General features: G+C 43.3%; 1 protein-coding gene across 2 annotated transcripts in view; it reads right to left on the bottom strand.

The window, feature by feature from the left end:
• Positions 1 to 399: 399 nt before the first annotated feature.
• The window catches only part of PAQR8 (progestin and adipoQ receptor family member 8), a 64,161-nt gene continuing 40,639 nt past the window's right edge, over positions 400 to 23,921 (bottom strand). For both annotated transcript variants that reach the window (XM_008691796.2, XM_040643573.1), the window contains exon 2: positions 400 to 4,715. In XM_008691796.2, the coding sequence (XP_008690018.2) occupies positions 3,636 to 4,700 (1,065 nt within the window). In that variant the 5' untranslated portion in view covers positions 4,701 to 4,715 and the 3' untranslated portion in view covers positions 400 to 3,635. The remainder of the gene's footprint in view (positions 4,716 to 23,921) is intronic.

The raw sequence follows: 23,921 nt of genomic DNA, 5'->3' as shown, positions 1-23,921 counted from the left end.
CATTATAGTAGCTGTTATAGTACAATTATAATTCATAATTTTTGTATTTTAAAAATGTAGTCCTATTAAAAATTTTGAAAACATTTAACACTATTTTCCATGAAACTAGAAGCATTTATTCAATTAGATGGAAATCCTCAGAGAAATCAACTCCATACATTTTGTGGGGTGGGGGTGGGGTGGCAATAGCATCTTTTCACAAGGTTTAGGGTGTGTGTGTGTGTGTGTATTTGGGGGGCTGGGGTATGGAGATTTTTAAAGATTTTGTACTTTCCTACTTCTAGGCGGATATAAAGTGTCCTGACCTCCTCCTCCTGGCAATGTTTGTCTAGATAAAAGCTTTCTTTAAGGTAGGCCTTGTCAAAGAAGCAAGATAGTTGTTGACAGTATAGCAATCCGTACATACAAAATCTGTTTAATGGTCATTCGTGTAAGTAGATTTATATAAACAGAAAATAGTTCCATTTTTTTCTTTGCCAAGCAATCAAGCAAAACACTAGGACCAATACGATTAATAGCCCAAAGACTGAGATATAATAGCCACGCTGAGTAAGACATGAGCGCCATCTGGAGGGTCCACTTGAAACTACAGTGCAGCATCTGAAGAACCTGTGAAGTATAAAGGTACCGTTTGTGGATAGGAGTAGGAATGAGCTACCTTCATTCCACAACCTGAGCTCCTACTGTTTCAAGCTTCCAATAGAGGGCTGAGAATATTGTTATACAGTGAAGTGCTTTTAGCAGAGGTGGGAAATGAAACTTTAACATCTGAGGAGTACTGACATTAGCTCATTAGTAAATGTTAAGTCCGGAAGTACTGGGCAAGAGGGAAATAGGCAAATGTGTCCCCAGTCAGCTGTGTCCTGATGCCCCATCTCCTTACCCTGAGTAGGGCCTCATACAAATCCATCAGAATTTTTATTCACAAGACGTAAATGACTGATAGTTTAGGTTTTCCAGAGGCATTTACATTTTATATAGAGAGATAACTGGCAGAATTTCCAGATGTCAACTGTTGGGGAGGCTATGGTGGAGGAAACAATCACCTCCTTTACCAAATACCTTATTATTTCTTTTAAATAAACTAGGCCTGTTCCTTGCTGATACACTCATTTTAATGAAAATGTTCTAAAAGGAGTATTTAGTCTCTCAAAAGTCTGAGTAGCTTCAAACATTTGCATTTAATATGTTTATATATTTCCAATAAGACACTGATTATCTTATTTGTTTGTTTTTTAAGATACTGGTATTTTAATGAGATACCTAGTCCCCAGTGTTCTCAAATATCTCTGGTGAAAAACTTTATTTTTTAAAAATTTCCTATCACTTGAGGGACCAATATATGTGTAAATTAAAGTAATAATTTCATGGCAATATCTTAAAGAGTTTAGTCTATCTGAACTTGTCACAGACCATTTATATTATGTCAGCTGGCCTTGGTCTGTTGACAGCATTTGAAGATTGCTATCACTGCCCTATTTCCTATTTTCTAAAAAATACTTGCATTTGCCCTGAAGATCTCTGTCCACCAGGACTACCGCCATATTTAAGAGCCTGACTTACACCTTCCTCACAACTTTGAAAAGAATATGGGCTTTGAATCCATAAAAATGAACATTTCAAACGTTTTCTAGTCCCCATTTTAAACTGACCCGCTTCTTGCGATGTGTTTGTACAACTCCCCCATTCCCTTGCTTAGTTCAATTGGCTTCAGTTTTGCCAACTTTATTTGTGATGAATTTGGCCTAGACATCAGAAGCTTGCGTTAGACACTTGGGTAGCACAGAAGGTCAGGTATTTAAGGATTAACAGAGAAATCCATCTAGGAAATCCATGTAGCACACAAGACATATGCTTTCTTGATATGAAGAATATAGGAAAGCTTCAGTTGTTTTTTTGTTTTTGTTTGGTTGGTTTTTGTTTTTGTTTTTTTTTGGTTGACAGTGTCTTTTGATTGACAAGTAATTCTGGTTTTCTGACGTTTCTTTCACCCACTGGTTCAAATGCAGTGCATTCTTTTTTTCTTATCCCAATAACCCAAAACTGAAAATTCCACATGGCCATATATTAAGTAAAGTGTTCATATGTTTCCATTTATAAGGCACAAAATCCACCAATCGCTCAGAGAAAGGAAGAAAACAAAGACCTAAAGACAAAATAACCTATTAATAGAAGAGATTCATCAAACTGGAGTGAAAACAAAGTACTTCCCTTTATAGTAAAAGGGACCTTATACTGATAGGAAACATAGCCTCTGAGAAGACTCCCATGGCTCCTCCAACAACACAGACCCCTTCACTGGATTAGTACATAACTCAGTCCTCAGAGAGGGCTGTGTGGCCAGAACACATCAATCACAGTACCCCTTATACCAAGAAGCTATTGGGCAACAGAAAATTCTAGCTACAGGGTACCTGGTTCACCATTATTACCCAAAGGAGCCTTCAGGGACCAACCCACAGGGATCACACATGCTTATCTGTCCTGGGGCTTGATTATTTTAAGGATTCAGCTCTAAATCGAGGCATAACCTCCTGCCTGAGGACCCTGAACTATGGTAGTTAAGTGGGTCCTTTGCATGGTAGTATCTAGTTAAGAGGCTGGACCTTGGGTTCCTCTTGAAATAATCAGATCCCTAGAAGAACCAGAACCAATTCACTCTATTAGGGTTTGTTTTGTTTTTGTTTTTGAAACATGCTGGTCCAAATCTGGAGAAGGTTCCCTAGCACAAGCCCCCGATTTTCTGGCCTATAAGGCAGCCCTGATAATCTCAAGAACTGCGGTCCGCAGGTATAAAACAGAAGGGTCACATGACACAAAACATTATCCATGTTTGTTGGCTGGGCCTCCTGATGGCTCTTGGCACTGTACTTTCTAGTACCGTTTAGTAGTATGTGAAAGTAAACTTCCTGAATGTCCACATGGATCCAAGCATTTCCTGGAAATATGACTGCTTCATAGTCCTCTATATTACCATGCAAGGTACAGATGGGAGTACACTGTAGAGAAAACAGCCAGGCACACGTCATCCTGAGAAAAGGGTCACTGTCAGAGTGGGCAAGAGAGGAGGGACCAGAAATCAGATGAACCACGTAATTCATTATGTCTAAGAGTTTCACTGAATCATCTTGAAGATTCGGACTTCTCCACCCTGGACAATCTGAAATCCAAATGAAATCAAGTTCTTGGATCAGTTTACTCAATTATCAAAGACCGATATAGTAAGATGGCTATTCCAAAATGGTGTGGACCAGCCACGCACTCACTTTCCAATCCAAATTTATTATCCCTTTAGCTCCAGGACTTGCCCCTGGAGGCCAAAGTCAGAATTCCACTAAATTCAGGCAGAAAGATAGTCCTTAATTCAGTGTCCCATGAATCCTAGCCAACGTCCCTTCCTTTCCTGTATCTTGTAAGGCTATGAGACAGGGAAAAGTAATACTCTTTTTATTAGCAACAACTATTAACAACAAAACTCTTGAATCCTTTGGCTTTCCAATGTGATAGCATATCCTTGGAAATACGTGTTAATTTAAAAGCAACTCTTAAAAACAAAAAGTCAACTCCTATTGTTGTACTGAGTTTTCCCCAAATCATCACAGGGCTGCCTCCACACCTCACCCCACCTGCCAGCCTCAGGAATCTTTCTTTGTCAGTCTGGCCTTGACTTTGTGTCTCAGGAGGGCTGCGGTGGCAGCGCTGCAGGCCACCAAGAAGAAGAAAGAAAGACAGGCCATGTAGACAGACAGGGGGCCATGGCGCTGCAGAAAGATCTCCTGCCGCCCCTGGTAGTCCAGAAGGATAGCCTCCAACTGGGAGAGCGTACAGACAGACAGAAAGGCGTGGAAGATCTGATGCCCATGGCCCACAATGTCACAGGAACCCGGGAAGTACTTCTCGGGAACCGGGCAGGAGAAGAAGTAGGCGCTGACCAGGAAGAAGAGGATCTGGAGGGTGTGGTACCAGGCCGCCTGCTCCTGGCAGCCAGCCAGGTGGCACAGGGCCACGCGGTGTGCCACGGGGCTGATGTCTAGGACGAAGGCCAGCCCTGCCGGCACCACTTGACAGATCTTCCTCATGACCGGGTAAGGCCTGCGGTAACGGTACTTGGCATAGCAACAGCCCGCGCAAGACAACCAGCCGCAGAAGGCAGCCGCCGGCAGGAAGAAGAGCCAGAAGAGCTCGTACCAGGCCTGGTCGGAGCTGTAGAAGAAGTGGGCCAAGGCACTGCCGTACTGGTAGACGCTCACGCCCACGTAGTCCACGAAGTAGAAGGTGTAGTGCGAGAGCTCCGACTTGGACTGCAGCAGGTGGGCCAGAAGGCTGCACGTGAGGTAAGTGATGGACGACAAGATGAACAGGAGCAGGGGCAGCGAGTGCGTGGAGGCCCACGGCAAGGCCTCGGCCTCGGCGAAGGCCCAGAATCGCAGGAGCACGGCCAGGGCGGCCAGCAGGTGGGTCCACACATTGACCACCTCGTTGTGCTTCTGAAAGAGGCTGAAGAAGTAGTAGCGCCACTCGTGGCCCGTGGGGCGGTAGCCGGTGTGGATGTAGGGCTCCCGGAAGAGCTGCGGCACGTCGGTCTCGGGCACGGTGCAGGGCATCTTGGGAAGGCCGTCCTCCAGGAGCTTGGGCAGGCGGCGCAGCTGCTGCCCGCTCACCGACAGCGTGCTCAGGCGCTCCAAGATGGCGGTCGTCATGGCTGCCGGAGGGACCTGCAGGGAACACACGAGAGTCGGCACACCGCGGGACAGGCGCACGGAGCCCCGGCCACAAGGGCGGTGGGGCCGCTTAGTGCTTCTAGTGCGTCGGGGGAGCCCGGGAGCCACAGACGGCTTCTCTGAGCCTCACTTTTGTTTCATCTGTACGCAATCGAGTGGGAATCCCTTCCCACCGAAGGTTCTGGTTTCGTCTCTGCTACCCACTGCAGTGGGAAGCGAAGTCCCATCTGTTAGCCAGCCTGTTGTCATGATAGCCACAACATACTTAAGTAACGGTGCCTTTAGAGGCTTTGAAGCTTCCTAGATGTTATTAAAATGTAGTCATCAGACAGGCTCTCATAGTATGAGCTATTGAAATACAAAAATTATGAATATTGATGTTACTAACGATAGCTTACATTCTTGCCCATCTAATCTTAAAATAGCCACTAATTTCACCAGTAACTTGAAATTCTGAGAAAAGCAATAGTTAACTTGAACCTAAAAGTAAAGACAGGCAAATGAGTCATGAATTTGGTTGGTAAAGACCAATACATACTCCGGGAAATACTTTAACAGTTAAAGAAAATTAACGCATGACCTAAACTTAACCTAAAATCTAATTGTAAAGATGGGGAGGGTGTTTTTGTGTTTTTTTTTCTTTCTAAATTATGCTCTGAAAAGTAAGCAGTTTGGATTTGTCTCTCCTGGGTACCTAAATCTGTATTCAATAAATTTCAGACCTCAAAAATGCTTACCTTACACTTGGAATTTTTACATGACAGATGAGCCCGATGAGCATAGCAATTATTTCATAAAATATCTCACAAAATAGCTGCAAAATTTCATGTGAATTTTTTTGGGTAAAGAAATGGATTTTCAGCATATATACATTTATCTTCTGTACTTCCTATTTCCCAGCCTCTTTTCCTCAGAGAAGTCCAGAACCTGATTGATTTATCTAAATGGCCCCCTTGCTTCAGAACCCTTCTGCTGGAAGAGATACAACAAGTGCTTCTCGAGGCACTACTAATTTTAGTGAAAAAAAATTAATCTTTCTACTCGCATTTCTTAATATTGAAAAGGAAAAAAAATATCAGGTCTAAAATGTAGGACATGAAGATTAATAAAATGTAAAAAAAAAAAAAAAAAATGATTTATCTAAATGGCCCCCTTGCTTCAGAACCCTTCTGCTGGAAGAGATACAACAAGTGCTTCTCGAGGCACTACTAATTTTAGTGAAAAAAAATTAATCTTTCTACTCGCATTTCTTAATATTGAAAAGGAAAAAAAATATCAGGTCTAAAATGTAGGACATGAAGATTAATAAAATGTAAAAAAAAAAAAAAAAAAAAAGAGTCCAGGAAGACCTGGATTCAGTCCTTGGTTTCAGGCCACTTCCTGGGTAACCTTGGGCAAGTTATAGAGCTATCTGGGCTTCAATTTCTTCATCTGTAAAATGGGAGTAATAATTCTACATACTGTATGAGTGGTTGTGGTGGTTAAATGCGAGACTCTAAATATAAATGCTTATTAAGGATTACGAAGTCAGAAGGACAAAAAGGGGGGGAGCGAGAGAGAAAGAAAACAGTCATCAGAATACCTAAATTCAAAAAAAGAAAAAGCTAAGCAGTGCTTCTGCTGTCAGCCAGCAGGGGGATCCAAGAGCCTGGGAGTTAAGTTCTAGATGGCGACACCTCCAATTGACCTCCTGTGGCTGTTGGTGACAGAGCACAGCAGGGGTAAGGGAAAGGGACCGGAAGGTGGGAACACGCAGAGTATGCTGGCCCCGGAATCAAGCAGATCCACGGCATGACTGGGCCTGGGACATGGATGGTGTTTCAAGCTGTCCTGTGGCTACTGGCTGAGAAGCATGTGGCCTGGGGGAGCTGGGCTTTGTTGGAGCCCTAGTGAATAAAAGAGCTCTATTCTTTAGATATACGCTTCTGCCATCTCTTGTGAAGTGGAGAGGGAAATCAGATAGAAATATTGGTGTGATTTTGTGGTTGGGGAAATAGAGGTGAGTCACTGGGGATATGAGCTGTAGAGGAAGGAATCCCTGAAGACGCTCCCGGGTAGGCCCCACCAAGCATTACCGTCTAAGGGTGTTTCCATCATCTCTGGGCACCCAAACCAATTGGAGACAATTCCACATCCAGAGTTAAATAACACATGACTACACAATTTCTGCTCATGTTTGTCTCCTCAAAATAGGGTGTCTAGGACAATAGTAGGTTCTTACAAATTGATAACACAAGTGAAAACTTGGGTTTTGGTTGTCTAATGGTTGGAACCAAGCACAGTACAGACCTGGGAATCAACCAGCATTTGTCTGTTCTGAGGGAGAAAGGGCAGATCATGATGCTGCTTTATTGTCAGTTTCCAGAAAGCCCTGTCTACAGAGCTCTGACCCCAAGAGTTCCTCCAGTCTTCACATCACCAACCTCACTTCATGGCTTTATGTTGACAAGTTCTTTTCAGAAAATTATTTCTACTTCTCTCATACTTATGGAAAATAAACTAGGAGAGGTTTATAGAACTAAGAAGCAGAGAAGTACAAGATGTAAGGGTTTTAACTTTAGCTTCAGGGGAAAGGATGTACAGGAAAAAAATTGGCAGAATCATTATTTCTCTTGCAAATGAGGCTTTCTTTTCCAAGGATCTTTAAAACGCCACCACACCAGCCTCAGGGTCTCCTAATAACTCCATCCTCTGGAGTGTGCAGCCCAACACCCACAGAGGGACCAGTTTGTTGCAGGGACACTACCCCAATGGCCTCCGACTCAGGATATGATCTCTTATCTCTGTCGGTGATGAGGGTGCTACAAAGATCTAGGTCATATATCTGTGGGTGAAAAGGATCTAAATTCCTGTTTGGAAGTGCAGGGTGATGAAAAATTCTAAACTAATGGTCAGAAAGAGAGGGGATTATTTCTTTGTCCTGTGCTTGCAACTGCCCCTTCCCCTGCCATAAAATTCTCCCTTCATCTGAGAGCAGCCACCATAGCCACAGCAATGGTGAGAGGGTATAATTTTTTTTTAAGATTTTATTTATTTATTCGACAGAGATAGAGACAGCCAGCGAGAGAGGGAACACAGCAGGGGGAGTGGGAGAGGAAGAAGCAGGCTCCTAGCGGAAGAGCCTGATGTGGGGCTCCATCCCAGATCGCTGGGATCACGCCCTGAGCTGAAGGCAGACGCTTAACCGCTGTGCCACCCAGGCGCCCCAAGGGTATAATTTTTTTTTTTTATCATCATTAACTTCAGAAGCCCCTGTCCAGTAGCTACCCCCATAGCTTACCCTGTAGAAAGCACTACTTTCACTAAGCCAGAGTGTGCTGTCTTCTAGAAATAGGCGTCAAAGGGCCAGCTGTAAAGTTTGAGAGTCTGTCTGGGAGGAAACCACATATTAGCTTCATGATGTTGGTGCAGGCACACACCTCCAGCCTTTCTGGTGCTGGCTCTGAGTAAGGGTCTGCCCCTCATTCCTGGCCTCTGTCCCCACGCACTCCTCCCTGAGCTGATGTGGTCATCAGCCAACCAAGACGTTACCTTAGAATGATCTCTTGTGCACAGGGTATGTTCCAGCTCCTCTGCTGAGACAGCCAAAATGTAATCTTCCTGAAGAATTCTCATGAACTGGCTGAGCTCAAGTCATATTTTGATCAACCACAGAGCTATTCCAGAGCAAAGACTGTCTGCTCAACAATGCTGCAGACTACAAAGGCCACGACGGAAGAATAAAACTAAGACCCCTGACCTCAAACAGCCTCCAAGGAGATTCAAACTTCATGAATCTGTAGCCAATACCACCAGACTGCATATAATTGAGTATTAAGTACAGTGAAATACAAACAGGTCTCCAGAGCAAAGCATGCTCGGGGCATGCTGGCGTTGAGACACGTGAAGGGGTGAGGAGCAGGGAATTCTGCGAGGGGGTGAATATGAGCGAGGGAATGCTGTGGCTTCTTTGTGGGTCCATGAGCAGAGGGGCTGTTGGGGAGTAATAAGGCAGTGAGTGGGGTAGGTGCCATGGCATTAGCGAAAGTTTAGATTTGATGTTGCAGAAAGCTTTTAGCTTGTTCAATCCTTGTCTCACCAAGCTGTGGGGATTCGTGCTGCATCCAGTGCCCCCTCTCTTGGCTTAAGTGACACAATCCTCTCTGGTCTTGCCTGTTTGTTTGTTTGTTTGTTTGTTTTGTCCCACCACCCCTGCTAGCTGTGGTGTTCTCAGGGGTCCATCATCTGCTCCCTTTTCCACATCCACAGTCCCTCTCATGAGGGTACTTCTCCTACACCCTTGGCTTCAGTTATCATCTGTATCAGATGATTGCCATGCCTACATCCACAGCCAGATCTTTCCTGAAATTTGGATTCAAATATCCAATGGCTCTGGATTTCCAACTGAATATTCCATGGGCAATTCAACATCTTCAAACTTCTTCTGCAACCCAGATTTGACCCTTCCCCTACATCTAATCAGTCATTTAGGTTCTGTTGATTTTATCTGAACATTTCTGGAATCCATTCTTTATATTTCTATGGCTCTCCATTCAGGCTTTCCAAATGAACTTATGCAGAGGATAACAGCAGTGTCATAACTGACCTTTCTTCCTCAAGTTCCCTTGCCTCATGTCCCCCAGACCCTCTCTTCTCCAAACCACTCCAGGGTGATAGTTTAAAAATGGAAATCTGATCACCATTCCCCTCTGCATATCCCCTAGCAGCTCACCATTGCTTGTTTACAACACAAACTCGAAGTCCTTAACAGCCTTACTTTTGTTGACTTCCTTCCACTCCCAGCTTCCTCTTCCAGAAGAGGACCCACACCCCAGGCCACGTTGATGGCCTGGATGATAATACTGGGAGTTTTTCAAAAGTGCCACACTCTTTATCTCCAGTGCATACTTCTGCACATGATGACAGCCCTCCAGTCCAGCAACCCCAGCTCATCAATGTTCTGCCAAGGAACTCTACCAGGAAGCTTTTTTAACCCCCAGGCCATGTTTAAGACTCTCCCCAGCAACCATCTACCCTGGCCTTCCTCCCCCAGCACACTTCTGTCCTGGGGTCCTGAGCGCTGGTTTACTCTGCTCACTCCCCCGTTTGTGGCCAGCTCCGTTCGAGGCAGGACTGTGTAGTGTGCAAGTTCCCATGTCTAAAATGGTATGCAGCATAGAAAATAATTATACGCCTAATCATTATTTACTGAATGAGCAGTTCTTTAGGCCCAGACATATGGCACCAATTTCCTTCTGTTCAGCAAGGTTAAGGGAAAAGAGAAATAGTGCCTGGGAGTCAGGGGGTCTGGCTGTTTCATATTTGCTCTCCTCAATTAGCTCTGTGGCCATGCCCAAGACATTAAACTACTCATCGTAATGTTTTTCATGAAAAAAGGTGGGTGGGAGGAGATTTCCTGTCTTTCCATCTCTCACTATAAAAAGAGGATAACTACTAAAACGGGCGGTAGTTGGATAGCACTTTGAAGAGACAAAACATGTACATTAAAGTACTAGTAATATTTTAAAAACTCACAGAAGGATTCTAACTTAGTAATATATAATGTTTCTGCCCTGTATTTGATTTTAATGCAGTCTTTGAAAACTGAAACGGAATTTAAAATTTTTGGTTCATTTCTGGGAATCCTCATAATACCTTCCTCAATTGCTTTATAAAGAGTTTTAATTAGACTCAGATTACAATGGAATTAGAATTTAAAGTTCTATCTTAATATGAACTATTATTTAACTCTTTTTTAATAATATGAGTATGATATCTGTACCATGAATTTAGGTAGTGTTTATATAAGAAAGTGTTAAAAATGTTACATCGTGTTTTAGACTATTTAGGGGTCCAATCTTAAAGTTTTATTTCATATGCTCCTTTAAGATGATTTACAAAAATTAAAGGTAATTACTGTAGGACAAAATAGAAAGAGAGGAACAGGTAAAACCTATGCTCATAGCAATAATTTGACATTTTAGTAAAAAATTGTGAAACTGTATATTTACATTTTCTTTTTAAAAATAAATCACAATCAAAGGATTCATTTTTAAGGTTTGGTTTCGTTTACCTAGTTTTGATGGGTGAAAACTACCCAGAATGCATCTCCTCTTCAGTAACATTAAATAAAACGATGAAATGACCTGTTTCTGTGAGTGCTGTGTCCCCTGGAAGCATACTGCAAACGTCAAGTGCCCATAAATAAATTTAACTTTCAGAGAGGAGCTGTATGGATGAGCACTGCGGCGCCTGGGCCAGTCTCCGGTCTCCTGGTCACAGATGTAACCGCTTACACCAGGTATGCCCACGGCCCTCACTGCTCCTGGCAACCTCCTCCATCTGCTGGGTTCCCGCTCTGTGGGGGCTCAGAAGCGCCTGGCCACTGTCCTACTTTGGGTGCTCATTATCTCCCCACAGTCATCTTTGTAGGCTTTAGGAGGTTTTTCCTCTGGTCCCTACCTGTGTGTCTCCATGACTAATCCCAACCATCCCCTAACCCTGCCACTTTTATGTCGTGGTCCATTAATTCTGCTATTCTTTCAGGCCTTTGTGTTTGGGTACCTGCCTGAGATGCCCACACCACAGTTGCCCACTGGCCAACTCCTAGTCATCCTTCATGCCCCAGTTCAAATTTCCCCTGAGGAGCCTTTCCTTTCAGGTGCTTCCTTGCCTATACTACCACTGCACACACACCCCCCCACCATAGCACTCTCCTTTCTGTATAATTATGTGTCCTGGTTTGTATTACAGGCAGACCTTGTTTTACTGTGTTTTGCTTTATTGTGTTTTGCAGATACTGCATTTTTTAGAAGATTTTATTTTCAAGTAATCTCTGTACGCAACGTGTGGCTCCAACTCACAGCCCCAAGGTCAAGAGTTGCATGCTCTACTGACTGAGCCAGCCAGGTGCCCCCAGATACTGCGTTTTTTACAAATTAAGATTTGTGGCAGCACTGTAAGTGTATCAGTGCCATTTTTTCAACAGCATTTGCTCACTTTGTGTCACATTTTGGTGATTCTTGTAGTATTTTCAACTTTTTCATTATTATCACCTTTGTTACAGTGATCTTTGATCAGTGATCTTTGCTGCTACTACGGTATTTGTCATGGGGTACCATGTACTGTGCCCATATAAGACTGCAAACTTAATCAATAAATGTGTGTGTTGATTGCTCCACGGACTGGCCAATCCCTGGTCTCTTCTCCGAGCCTCCTTGGGCCTCCCTGTCCCTTGAGACATGACAATATTGAAATTAGGCCAATTAATAAACCTACAATGGCTTCTGAGTATTTACGTGAAAGGAAGAGTCACACATCTCTCACTTAAAATCAAAAGCTAGATATAATAAAGCTTTATGCAGAAGGCATGTGAAAGCCAAGACAGGCCCAGCGCTAGGCCTCCTGCACCAAACAGCCCAGGTGTGTGTGAATGCAAAGGAGAGGTTCTTAAAGGAAATCCAAGTGCAGCTTCAGTGAACACAAATGAAAAGAAAGTGAAACAGCCTTATCGCTAACGCAGAGAAAGTTTCAGCAGCCTGGAAAGAAGCTCAAACCAGTCACAACATTCCGTTAAGCCAAAAGCTAGTCCAGAGCAACGCCTTAACTCTCTTCAGTTCTACGGAAGCTGAGAGAGGTAAGGAAGCTGCAGAAGAGAAGTCTGGAGCTAGCAGAGGCTGGTTTGGAGGTTTAAGGAAAGAAGCCATCTCCACAACATAGAAGCACGAGATGAAGCAGCAGGTGCTGATGTAGGAGCTGCAGCAGGTTACACAGGAGGTCGAGCTGAGAGAATTCACGAAGGTGACTGCACTAAAAAAACAAATCTGCAGTGTGGATGAAACAGCCTTCTATTGGAAGGAAATGCCATTTAAGACTTTTGTAGCTACAGAGAAGTTAGTGCCTGGCTTCAAAGCTTCAAAGGACAATCTGACTCTCTTGTTAGAAGCTAATGCAGCTGGTGATTTTAAGCTGAAGCCAGGGCTCATTGAAAATCCTAGGGCCCTTAAGAATTATGCTCAGTCTACTTTCCCTGTGGTCTATACATGGATAGCAAAATGGAATAACATATCTGTTTATAACATGGTTTACTGAATATTTTAAGCCCACTAGTGAGACCTACTACTCAAAAAAAAAGGTTTCTTTCAAAATATAACTGCTCATTCACAGTGCACCTGATCAGCCAAGAGCTCTGATGGAGATGGTTAATGTTCTCATGCTGGCTAACACAAGACCCATTCTGCAGCCCATGGATCAAGGAGTAATTTCAACTCTCAAGTCCTATTTAATTCTTAATTAATTTCCATAATTTAGGGGCGCCTAGGTGGCTCAGATGGTTGGGCGTCTGCCTTCGGCTCAGGTCATGATCTCCAGGTCCTGGGATCAAGCCCCATGTCAGGCTCCCAGCTCAGTGGGGAGTCTGCTTCTTCCTCTCCCTCTGCCTCTCCCCCTGCTTGTGCTCTGTCTCTGTCTCTCTCAAATGAATAAATAAAAATCTTAAAAAAATAAAAAATAAATTCCATAATTTATAAATTAAATTATAAAATTTAGAATATAAATTAAATTAAGTGTTATTTAATTCACATTTCATAAGGCTATAGCCGCCATAGATAGTGATTCCTCTGATGGCTCTGGGCAAAGTAAACTGAAAACCTCCTGGAAAAGATTCATGATTCTAGATGTCAACCTTCAAAGGAAGACATCAAAATATCAACCCTATCAAACAGAATCACATACTACAGAGAAATCGTTCATGAAAAGAAGAGGCCATTGATGAAGCAAACTTCGTTGTTATCTTATTTTAAGAAATGGCCACAGGGGCGCCTGGGTGGCACAGCGGTTAAGCGTCTGCCTTCGGCTCAGGGCGTGATCCCGGCGTTATGGGATCGAGCCCCACGTCAGGCTCCTCCGCTATGAGCCTGCTTCTTCCTCTCCCACTCCCCCTGCTTGTGTTCCCTCTCTCGCTGGCTGTCTCTATCTCTGTCGAATAAATAAATAAAATCTTAAAAAAAAAAAAAAAAAAAAGAAATGGCCACAGCCACCCCAGCCTTCAGCAATCACCACCCTGATCAGTCAGCAGCCATCCACATCAAGGCAAGACCCTCCACCAGCAAAAAGATTACGACTCACTGAAAGCTCAGAGGATGATTACCATTTTTTAGCAATAAAGATTTTTTTAAAAATAAAGGTATGTACTTTGTTTCTTTTTTAAGACATAATGCTAGTGTACACTTAACAGACTACAGTACAGTATTAATACAACTTTTATATGTGCTAGGAAACCAAAGAAGTCATTTGTCTCACCTGATTGCAGTACTCACTTTACTTTGGTTGTGTGGAACCAAACCTACAGTATCTTTGAGGTGTGCCTGTTATATTCTCTGTCCACTAAACTAGAAGATTCTTTGAGGGCTTGAGAATCTTTTATCACCTACCACTGTGCCTAGTACATAGATGTTCCAATGAATTGTTGTTGAATAAATGACTGAATGGAATGAAAAATGTCAGGATAATAATAATAAGAAAAACTTATACAGTGTTTATCACATGCCCAACAGTATTCTAAGTACTTTACAAATATCAGCTCATTTAAACTTCCTAACAACTATCTGGCATTAGTGCTACTATTGTCATCATTCCACTTTACAGTTGAGGAAACAGAAGCACAGAGAGATTAAGGAACTTGCCTAAGGCTACACAATAAGTCCCAAAGCCAGCAGATAACCCAAAGCAGTTGGCTCTAGAGTCTAGGCTCTTAACCATTATGTCCCCCAAAACTGCGCTCCAAATCCAAACCCCAAAATGACGATATGCAACTTCAGATACACTGCTGTAAAACCGCTCTGCTCCACTAACAAAGATAATTTGCAGTTGGCTTTATAAAAGCAGCCAGTATCACAAAGCTCATTTCTTTGCCATGGAGTTTATTTGTAAATCAGATTCCAAGAGAAGAAAATGTGACTTCCCGAAAATCTGATTGAAATCTATCAGACAATCCAAGTGGGTCTGTAACCCAGATAAAAGTGATCATAAGCCCAGTGAGCCTCTTTCATTTTAGAGACACCATTTGTTATGGCTGACTTTGCAGAACTAGTGTGGTGAGACCTTCCAATCATAAACCTAAAGACCAAAGTCATTTATCAGCCTGTTGGAGGAAAGCACACCAACATTGAGAATAGTCACTGAATTCCGCTCTGTAGCATGCTATCTAAAAAGTCTTGCCCTGATTAACAAAGAGAATTAAATGCAAAGCCGCATATTTGGCAAACAGACGTAGTTTGGTACTGATGATATTGTATCTGGAGGCCAAATAGAAGTGCTTCAAAGCAATTGTGTTCCCTCGTCTATTACCTACTTTAATGGAACACAATTTTGGAATAGCTGATTCCCTAGAAAAGCACCAGATGAGGATGTAAAAATCCCAATTTCTAGGGGCGCCTGGGTGGCTCAGTTGGTTAAGCGTCTGATTTTTTATTTCTGCTCAGGTCACAATCTCAGGGTTCTGGGATCAAGCCCCATGATGAGTTCTGCACTTAGCATGGAGTCTGTTGAAATTCTCTCTCTCCCTCCCCCTCTGCCCCTCCCCTTGCTCATGCATGCACTCTCTCTTTCTCTCTTGATTGAATGAAAGAAAGAAAGAAAGAAAGAAAGAAAGAAAGAAAGAAAGAGAAATCCTAGCTTCTTGTTCCAGCTCTACCACTAACTATGGGACTTTAGGCAAATCACACAACCTCTCTACACTTGTTGTCCTTGCCCATAAAACGGGGTTACAATTTCTAGAAGCTGTAAAATTCTGCAATTCATCTGGTCTATGTTTTGCTTTGTATGGAATACCAAGCAGTGTGCTGAAACTACCAAAAAACAGATCCTATGACATCACCTCATGTCACTTTGTGGGGGGCTCACACAGATGGCAGGAAGGTGGCCTGCTGGTTGTTGGACAGGGAACAAAAGAGCAGCAATTTCCATCAAACAGAGCAGAAGAAATGCTTCCAGAATTCATAGAAGTCCAGCATCACACATCACTGCAGAACTATAAAGGGCTGAGAAGAAACAGCAGCCAAGACACCAACTTAGGGTCCATGTATAAGGACTGGAACCTTGCTTTGAGCAGCCTTTCGCCTCACGGGGACAGACGTGAAGGTGCAAACAACCTCAAACCCCTCCAGGATCTCCAGGAATCCTTCAAGTGAGAGGCTGCTAGACCCACATTGATTTTGTAGCCACCTCTGCCACGTAGCATATCAGTGTTTATAAAATCCTTTTTAAGAGCGGCACTACCAGCAGAATCCTATCATTAGCAGAGAGAATTTTGACAGGAATTCAGGTTCACAAATGGTTAATGCATATTCTCTCCATATTTAAGAAAACCTAACAGTCATAAATAACACCTCAATATCCAAAAATGGGAGATCTGATTTCATAAATTCTGATAAATCTATACAACAGAATACTAGGTACCTATTAAAATAACTATGTAGATTTTAACATTTATTGTACTAGAAAGATGCATGTGAAATATGTGTGTTTTCCCTTGTTTTTTCACTATAGTCTCCCTGACACTTAGAACAGGGACTGGCTAGCACATAGTAGGTGCTCAACAGGGATTTGCTGAACAAATAAAATGAATGAAGGACATTGTTACAAGGAAGAAGCAAATTAAAAGTGTATGTTCCATTTTTATAAACATATACATGTAGCACAGAATAAGTATGGGACTGCATATAATCAAAACATTAATATAGACATTGTTAAGTGGTGGGATTACGGAGAATTTTACTTTTCCTCTAGGGTAGACACTATCATCACATTCCTTTTTTTTTTTTTTTTAAGATTTATTTTTGAGAGAAAGAGAGTGCATACGCCACGCATGGGTGGGGAAGGGCAGAGGGAGAGAGAAATCCTCAAGCAGACTCCACACTGAGTGCGGAGCCTTAGGTGGGAGCTCAATCCCAAGCCCTGAGATCATGATCTGAGCCAAAATCAAGAGTCGGATGCTTAATCGATTGACCCACCAGGTACCCCTCATCATGGTACTTTTTAACAATGAACAACTGACTGAGCCAGCAGGTGCCCCTCATCATGGTACTTTTTAACAATGAACAACCGACTGAGCCAGCAGGTGCCCCTCATCATGGTACTTTTTAACAATGAACATTTACTACTTTTGTAATTGAGAAAATGGTTATTGCTATTCTACAAATAGGAATATTTGACATAAGTATGTAAAACCTGGTAAAACATGATTAATTAGCACAATGGATTTTAAGACACTCTCCCTCACCCCCCCCAAAAAATCCCAGCATTACAAAGAAATATACACTTATTTGCATTATTCTATGGATTTTGAGCTTGACTAGTTAGGATTCCATACTAATAAAATTATTTTTAGAAGCAACCTATCTATACTTGCCATAATGTAAGCTAATGGTCATGGGGGTCTTGAAGGGGAAAAACATATATATATGTAACATCTACCATGAAGGCGGCAGTCATGTTCTTAGATTGGGAAAGGCGATATATGCAATATTGTCTGAAGACTTAATCACTGCACACAAACCCACATGGCCTTAATACACCAGTCAGTTCCTGGACCATGTGGGAACCTGACATGGCTGAACCCTGCCTGTAAAAAAGGTGAGGTGCTCCTGTGTGCCACAGATATGCCAGAGACACGTGTCACCTTCTGGGCTCAGTGACCTTTCCACCTCTGAATCTCTTCCTCTGTGGATCCCCATAATATTGATAGGGGAAAGAAAAGACAACGTTAATTTGCTGCTATGCTCTGGGGAAGATGAACAGAGCATATTTCCTCTGAGTGCCTTTCTCTCTTTCCAGCTGGAACCCTCTGACTGGGATTCCTGCATTTCCTTTATTGTTACTTCCTATACTTCCCCCATCTCAGGTCATCTCACTTGAACAGGTACTGTCTTCCAAACGCATCATTACAGACACAGAACACACCTTCAACAGGTAATAAATAGTACCTGTATTTAATTCTAGTGGGAGGATTTGGGGGAGCTGGGAACAGTTTAGAACACATCGAACAGTCCAAAGTCAATCAACAGGTCAGCTGGGTGTGATGCTCGCTTTTCTTCAGAGACTTCTTGTTTGGGAAGAGGTGAACTCTGCTGTCTGAAACACCTGTTAATTAATGCCTAGGGACAGGAGTCCCATAAGAATGTAACTACAGGCTTCGTTAGGTATGGTCTGGCACAGTAACGCAGCCTCTCGGCTTGGTCCAGCCTCTCGCCTGCAGGAAGCTTCGTCACCCACCCGCAGTCCCGCTGGGACTGGGGCCAACCCAGGTGAACCCTGAAGAGCGCTGCAGATTCCACTGGCAGGAAATCAATCTGGGAAATGTACTTTCCATAGCAGAAGAATCTGATAACAAACTAAACCCAGGTTGGAGCAGGGTGTAAGGAATGCAGTTTCCCTAGCAATGAAAAGTTAACCCTTTTGCAGCTAATGCAGGCCACACTTTTGGTGGTCCCAAGGCCTGGACTTTTTATTTGCTCCCAAGAATCAAGTAAGTCACTTCATTCTCAGTTTCTCTTTAGATATCCTCATGGCCTTAATTCAATTCCACATTGACCACGAATCCTTCTCCAGGCCACTTTGATTTCTTTTCTCCCCGAACACCTACCTACCTAGTCCACGCATTTGGTAAGCAGAACATCCAGGCTCAAGCGCAATTTCACTGCTGTGCGTGTAGAAAGCCTTGCCTGTCCTATGTATTGGGTTGCAAGCTCCTTGACACAGAAAACACTGACTTACTTATCCTTCCTCTCTCCTATCAGCAACTGTCGGAGTAAAGGTGCCCCAGAATGTGTCAGTAAATAATTGTTTGAGACAAAGTGAAGTCAGATTCCCCTTTGGCCCTCTTTGCTTTTAAAGGTAAAACCAGTGAGATCTTCGATAATGAAAATGTGAGGTATTTTTCAAAAGGAAACAACATTTGAGTTGGATGTTGTTTATCTGTATGTGGTTCAACTATGTGGTAGGTATCCATAACAGTGTTTAAACTGTTGACTGATTTCCAGTTACCAGCTCACTCTTACCATTGGTACTTTTGTGCCCAAGAATGCCCAAGCAAAGATGCAGGAAAGAGAGGGGCCAGGCAGAAAAAAGGATAAAGTAAAATAACATTGGAGCAGGAGTTCGCAGATTAGGGGACCTAGTTTTTTTTTTTTTTTTTTTTTTTTTTTTAATCCTTGTTGCACAGAAATCAGAACAGACTGTCCTGGTTCCCTGAACAAGCCACACAACTTCACCAGTGTTAACTGTACCCCATCTACACCTGGCAAAGCCACGTTCTGGCTCAGATATAAGCTCTTCTGTGCAGTTTAGCAACAGCCTCCAGCAGAATTAATCACGTGCTGTTATACCCCCTTAGCATTATGTTGTACACGTCTTCCTTTACATTAAATTGTGAAATTCATTAAGTTGTGCAAGGACGTTATTCAAGACATTAATTTTATTTATTGATTGATTTACTTATTTTAGTTTCTGTTACTTGATTGTGAGAATAACGGGCGCAAAGAATTTAAGTGATCTATTCAAAGCCCTAAACCAAATCAGCCCTTAAAGTATGGGCAGACCCCACTGCTTCTGAGTTCTGTGTCCCAAGAGCCAGCCACCCGTGTCTCGGAAAAAGAAAGTCCCTCAAACAGGAATGGAAAAAGAAGAGCTGGATGAAAAGTGATTGCCTGTGTGCCTCTGATCTGATGCCAGACGAGGAATCTTGGCTCCCTGTAACATCCTAGGTGTGCTATCCAGAGCCTCCTCTCCTAGGGCTTTCCAGGAGGACTCTCTGAAGCGTACCCCTGAAGCCCCCTCTCCACTTCCCAGTGTGACCTTTTCTACAATTTGGAGTAATAATTCATAATCAGTAGCTGGTGCGGTTAAAAATCATTAGTCATTGCATAGAAGAGCTTCTGTTTGAAAAGTCTGAAAAGTTCAGATTAATAACTATAAACTACCCCATAGCTCCGGTTTTCCTCTCCGTTACATGACACCTGCCTGCCTGCCCACCTGCCCACCTGCCAAGCCTGCAAGTTCTACCGAGGTAGTGACTGTTTATCACTCAGGATGGCTTTAGCTCCAAGATCTCAGATGTGAAGCTCCTCTTTCCTGACCACAATACCCCCGATGTCCACCTGTGTGACTGCCTCACCCTTTGCCACACTGGATCCCTCAACCTTTCTTCTCTCTTAGCCCACCTCTTTTGGTCCCACTGCCAGCCATTTCAATCCTACCTTGGCCAACACCCTTCACCCTCCACGATGGGTCAGCCTGCATAGCCCCACCTTGACCACACCCAATTTCTCTCTTTCCTCACCAGCTACTGTGTACTGCTAGAGACACTCATGAAATATTATGAGACCATTATGAATCCATGCCTTTTGACCTCTGCCAAAACCTCATGATATACATCTGGATGTCCCATCTTTTAAACATTGTGTGTTTAAAACCAACTACAGAGGTACCTAGTTTGATGACTGGTGTGACCAATCTCCCAATCACCTAACCTTGAAATCAAACTGGAATTTCTCCTTTTCCTCTCCTTCCTTCAAATCTGTCATCAAGGCCCCCCCCCTTTTTAAGTTGCTGCATATCCAAACCTATCCCTCCTTCTCACTCATTCCCCTGCAAGCCCATATACCGTCCCGGTGACATTATGGTGACCACGTCACAACTGAGCTTGCATCCTCTAATCTCTGGCCCCAGTGCCACCTTATTTGACTTGACTAAAGTTTGGCTCTGATGATGATATGCCCCAAAGCCACTGGTAGCCTTCCCCTCTCTGCCAAAGAGAGATCACATTCCTGAGGCTGGCAAAGTCTTCTGGGTCCTGACCCTAATCTGCATCTTCAAACATCACCCACTGTTTCATTTCATGCAGAACAAAATAGAGTAAATAGATTAGAACATGTGAGGGTGCACCTCACATATAAAGGGTAAGTACTGTCATGCAACCCCTGGTTCCTAAAATAAAATCTGTTTGTTACCAAGGGTCATGTGGAAGTTTGCAAACCACTGATCTATATACCATTTGCTATACCGAGGCGTGCCCTGAGACTTTCTCTTTCATTTTGAAATTATGAAATACTTCAAGTACACAGACTACTTTGGAGAATATAACAAACAATTATTTGTCAATTCTTACCTTGTCACATGTACTTTGGGTTTTAAAATACATATGTATATTTATGTGTATGTGTGTATACATGAGGGTGTTTGTGTGTATGTGTCTATATGGATGTATACGTGTCTATAAAACAGGTACAACTGAGCCTCTTGTGTCCACCCGTTCCATCCTTCTCTCCCACTGGCAGTCTCTATACACTGAATTTAGTGTTTTTCATTCCCCATTAATGTTTTCACATGAAAACATTATGACGCTATAAAATTATATAACTACATGTAATGATAGAAAACATCATGAAATATCCATAAACAATATATATTGTTTTGCATATTTTAACCTTTATATAAGTTTTGTATCTAACATCCTGCAGCCTTCCTTCTTTAATATGTTTCGTGATTTTCCACATGAATCGTGACACGATTCTCTAGTTGATTCATTTTCTCTGACGAGTATTTTCCGAATACAGTTCCTCTGTCTGCCCTCCCGTGGATGGCCATGCAGGTTGCTGCCAGTTATTTGCTACGACAGACAAGGCTGCAGCGTAGTTCCTACATGTCTTCTTTGGCGTATGCCTCTGAAGCGGATTCCTCTTCAGGTCTTTGCCCAGGCTGTTCGCTTTGCCTGGAATGGACCCCTCCCTATCTCTACCTCAGGAAACTTCATCCATCCCCAAGCGCACCTCTCAGATGCCGATTCTCCCAGGCCTTCCTGTTCACCCGGTCGAAGCAGTATCGTCCAGCCATTCTCCTGCAGCTTTCAGTGTGTATCTCTTGAAAGACACCATCACATACAACTTTGTCCTGCAGTTGTTTGGGTACTTTTCTTACATCCTAGCAGCCCCTGAGTTTCTTATGGGCAAGTACTGTGTCACATGGCATTCAATTCCCTCCCCCACTCCACCCCTACCTAGAGCGGGGGGCAGATATCTGCCCAGAGCGGATCCGGGGGGAAAGCCACTGAGCTTTCCTTCTTTTGCTACCAAGCACCGCTATCACCATCTAATGACACATATCTCATGACGAGAGTATACACTTAATGGCGACTGCGTTCCCGTGTGTTACCCTTTCACCATGAGGGTAAAGAGAAGCCCATCACTACCATCAACACTGTATGTTGGGGGAAACTGGAGGTACAGGGGATACCTTGAGCTTGATAACTTCCTGGAGCTAAATGACCCCAAGCAGTGCCTATGTACAAAGATCAAAGCAAATATATACAGATGTAAAAGAACTCAAACATCGAGCTGATAAGCATGTGACAAATCAGTCAACCAATGCTTAGTGCCCCCAGTGCAGGCACGACTTAAGAGGGAATCCATTTCTCCTCCTTCGACCTAGTCCCTAATAGTCCCTAGACCTCAGCAATCACTGCACAAGTGTAGCCTGGAGAGAGAGACACAGACAGTGTGTGTATTTCCAATGGCTGCCAGTGTAGCTTCAGAATCCTTGACCAGGGACAGGATTGTGGAGGGGCAAGGTGCCTGTCCACCCAGGGATATTCATCTCCCCTCCAAGTTTAGTGGTGTGGCGATGAAGGCATCGTGAGGGACTTCTTCCTGACTCCAAAGCAGAGATACATTCTCATTATACTTCTTTTGCTTTTACTAGACTTGGAAAAGGTTAACAGATGAGATGTGGGAAAATCAGTTAAAGAACCCGATGCTGCAAACCTCTTTCCATTTTACTCATCAGTACAAAGTGTTGGCTTAAACGACGGCAAGTTGATATCTGTTTATACCAGCCTCATAAATTAGTAATAAAACATGTCCAGGTCACGGGATTTTTATAAGCAGCTCACCATTCCAAGCCATATGACCTACCAGAGAGACAGTAACTAAAATAAGTACTCTCGAGCTTCCCCCCCGCCCCCCAGTGATGGGTTGACAGAAAGGTCAGCCGAAGCCCTGAAAATCCTAGTACTGAGAAGGCGTTTAAAATTCATGTTGGAAATGGGCTAAATAACAACACACAAACTTAGGAGGCACTAAAAAAAATTGAACTCCTGGTTGCTGTTTCTAGGTTATGGAGTTTGATTTTAGAAAGGGCCAAGTATGAGAACAACCATTTCTCTTTACTGTAACGTGACCTCGAGTCTCAGATGACATCTGATTATAATCTGTGCAAGTGCCACCCGCGTGCCTGGATTGTTTTTCCAATCGAGCTGAAACGCCCACGGCCGCGGTTTCTGCGTCAGCCGCCCGCCAACATCAACTTTACAGCTATGCACCACTTGGTCCTTGCCTTGGCAATAGCCCCACACCACCTGCGGGCCCTGGAAGATGGAGACTCCGACTATCACAGCAGCCAAGAGACAAACAACTCCAGTCCTTGCTCAGATCGCCCCTTCTCAAGGAGGCGTACCCACCACCCTACTGATTTCATATCATTTGCACCCTCCCTAGCCCTCTGGGGCCCCTTCCTCCGCTCTACTTCTTGTTTTCTGTGGTACTTCTCACTTTGTGCCTTAATACATTACTTTCCTTCTCGTACGTTTTTTAAATTGTGGTAAAATATACCTAATGAAAGTTTCCATCTTAACCCTTCCTAAGTGCATAGTTCAGTAGTGTTAAATACATTCACATTGCTGTACAACCAATATCCAGAACTCTTTTCATCTTGCGAACATGAAACTCTAGCCATTCAACAGCAACTTCCCCTTCCTCCAGCCCCTGGAGAACCCCTCTCTACTTTCTGTCTCTATGAATTTGACTACTCCAGGTACGTCAGATAAGTGGAATCATGCAGCATTCGTCTTTTTGTGACTGGCTTATTTCACCTCGCATGATATCCCCTGGATTCATCCATGTTGCAACATGTCAGAATTTCCTTCCTTTTTAAAGCCAAACAATATTCCATTGTATGTATTTACTCTGTTTTGGTTATCCATTCATCTGTCAATGGACATTTGGGTGCTTCCACCTTTTGCCTAGTGTGAGTAACGTGGCTATGAACATGGGTGTGCGAGAATCTCCTCGAGACCCTGCTTTCAGTTCTTAGGGGTATAGAGTAGCCCCCCTTTATTTGCAGTTTTGCTTTCGGCAGTTTCAGTTTCCTGCAGTCAACGGTGGTTCAGAA

Source organism: Ursus maritimus, unplaced genomic scaffold (genome assembly GCF_017311325.1).
Source record: "Ursus maritimus isolate PB19 unplaced genomic scaffold, ASM1731132v1 scaffold_29, whole genome shotgun sequence".
NCBI classification, from domain to species: domain Eukaryota; kingdom Metazoa; phylum Chordata; class Mammalia; order Carnivora; family Ursidae; genus Ursus; species Ursus maritimus.
The sequence above is the reverse complement of the archived record's forward strand: the minus strand, read 5'-3'. Positions and strand labels throughout refer to the sequence as shown.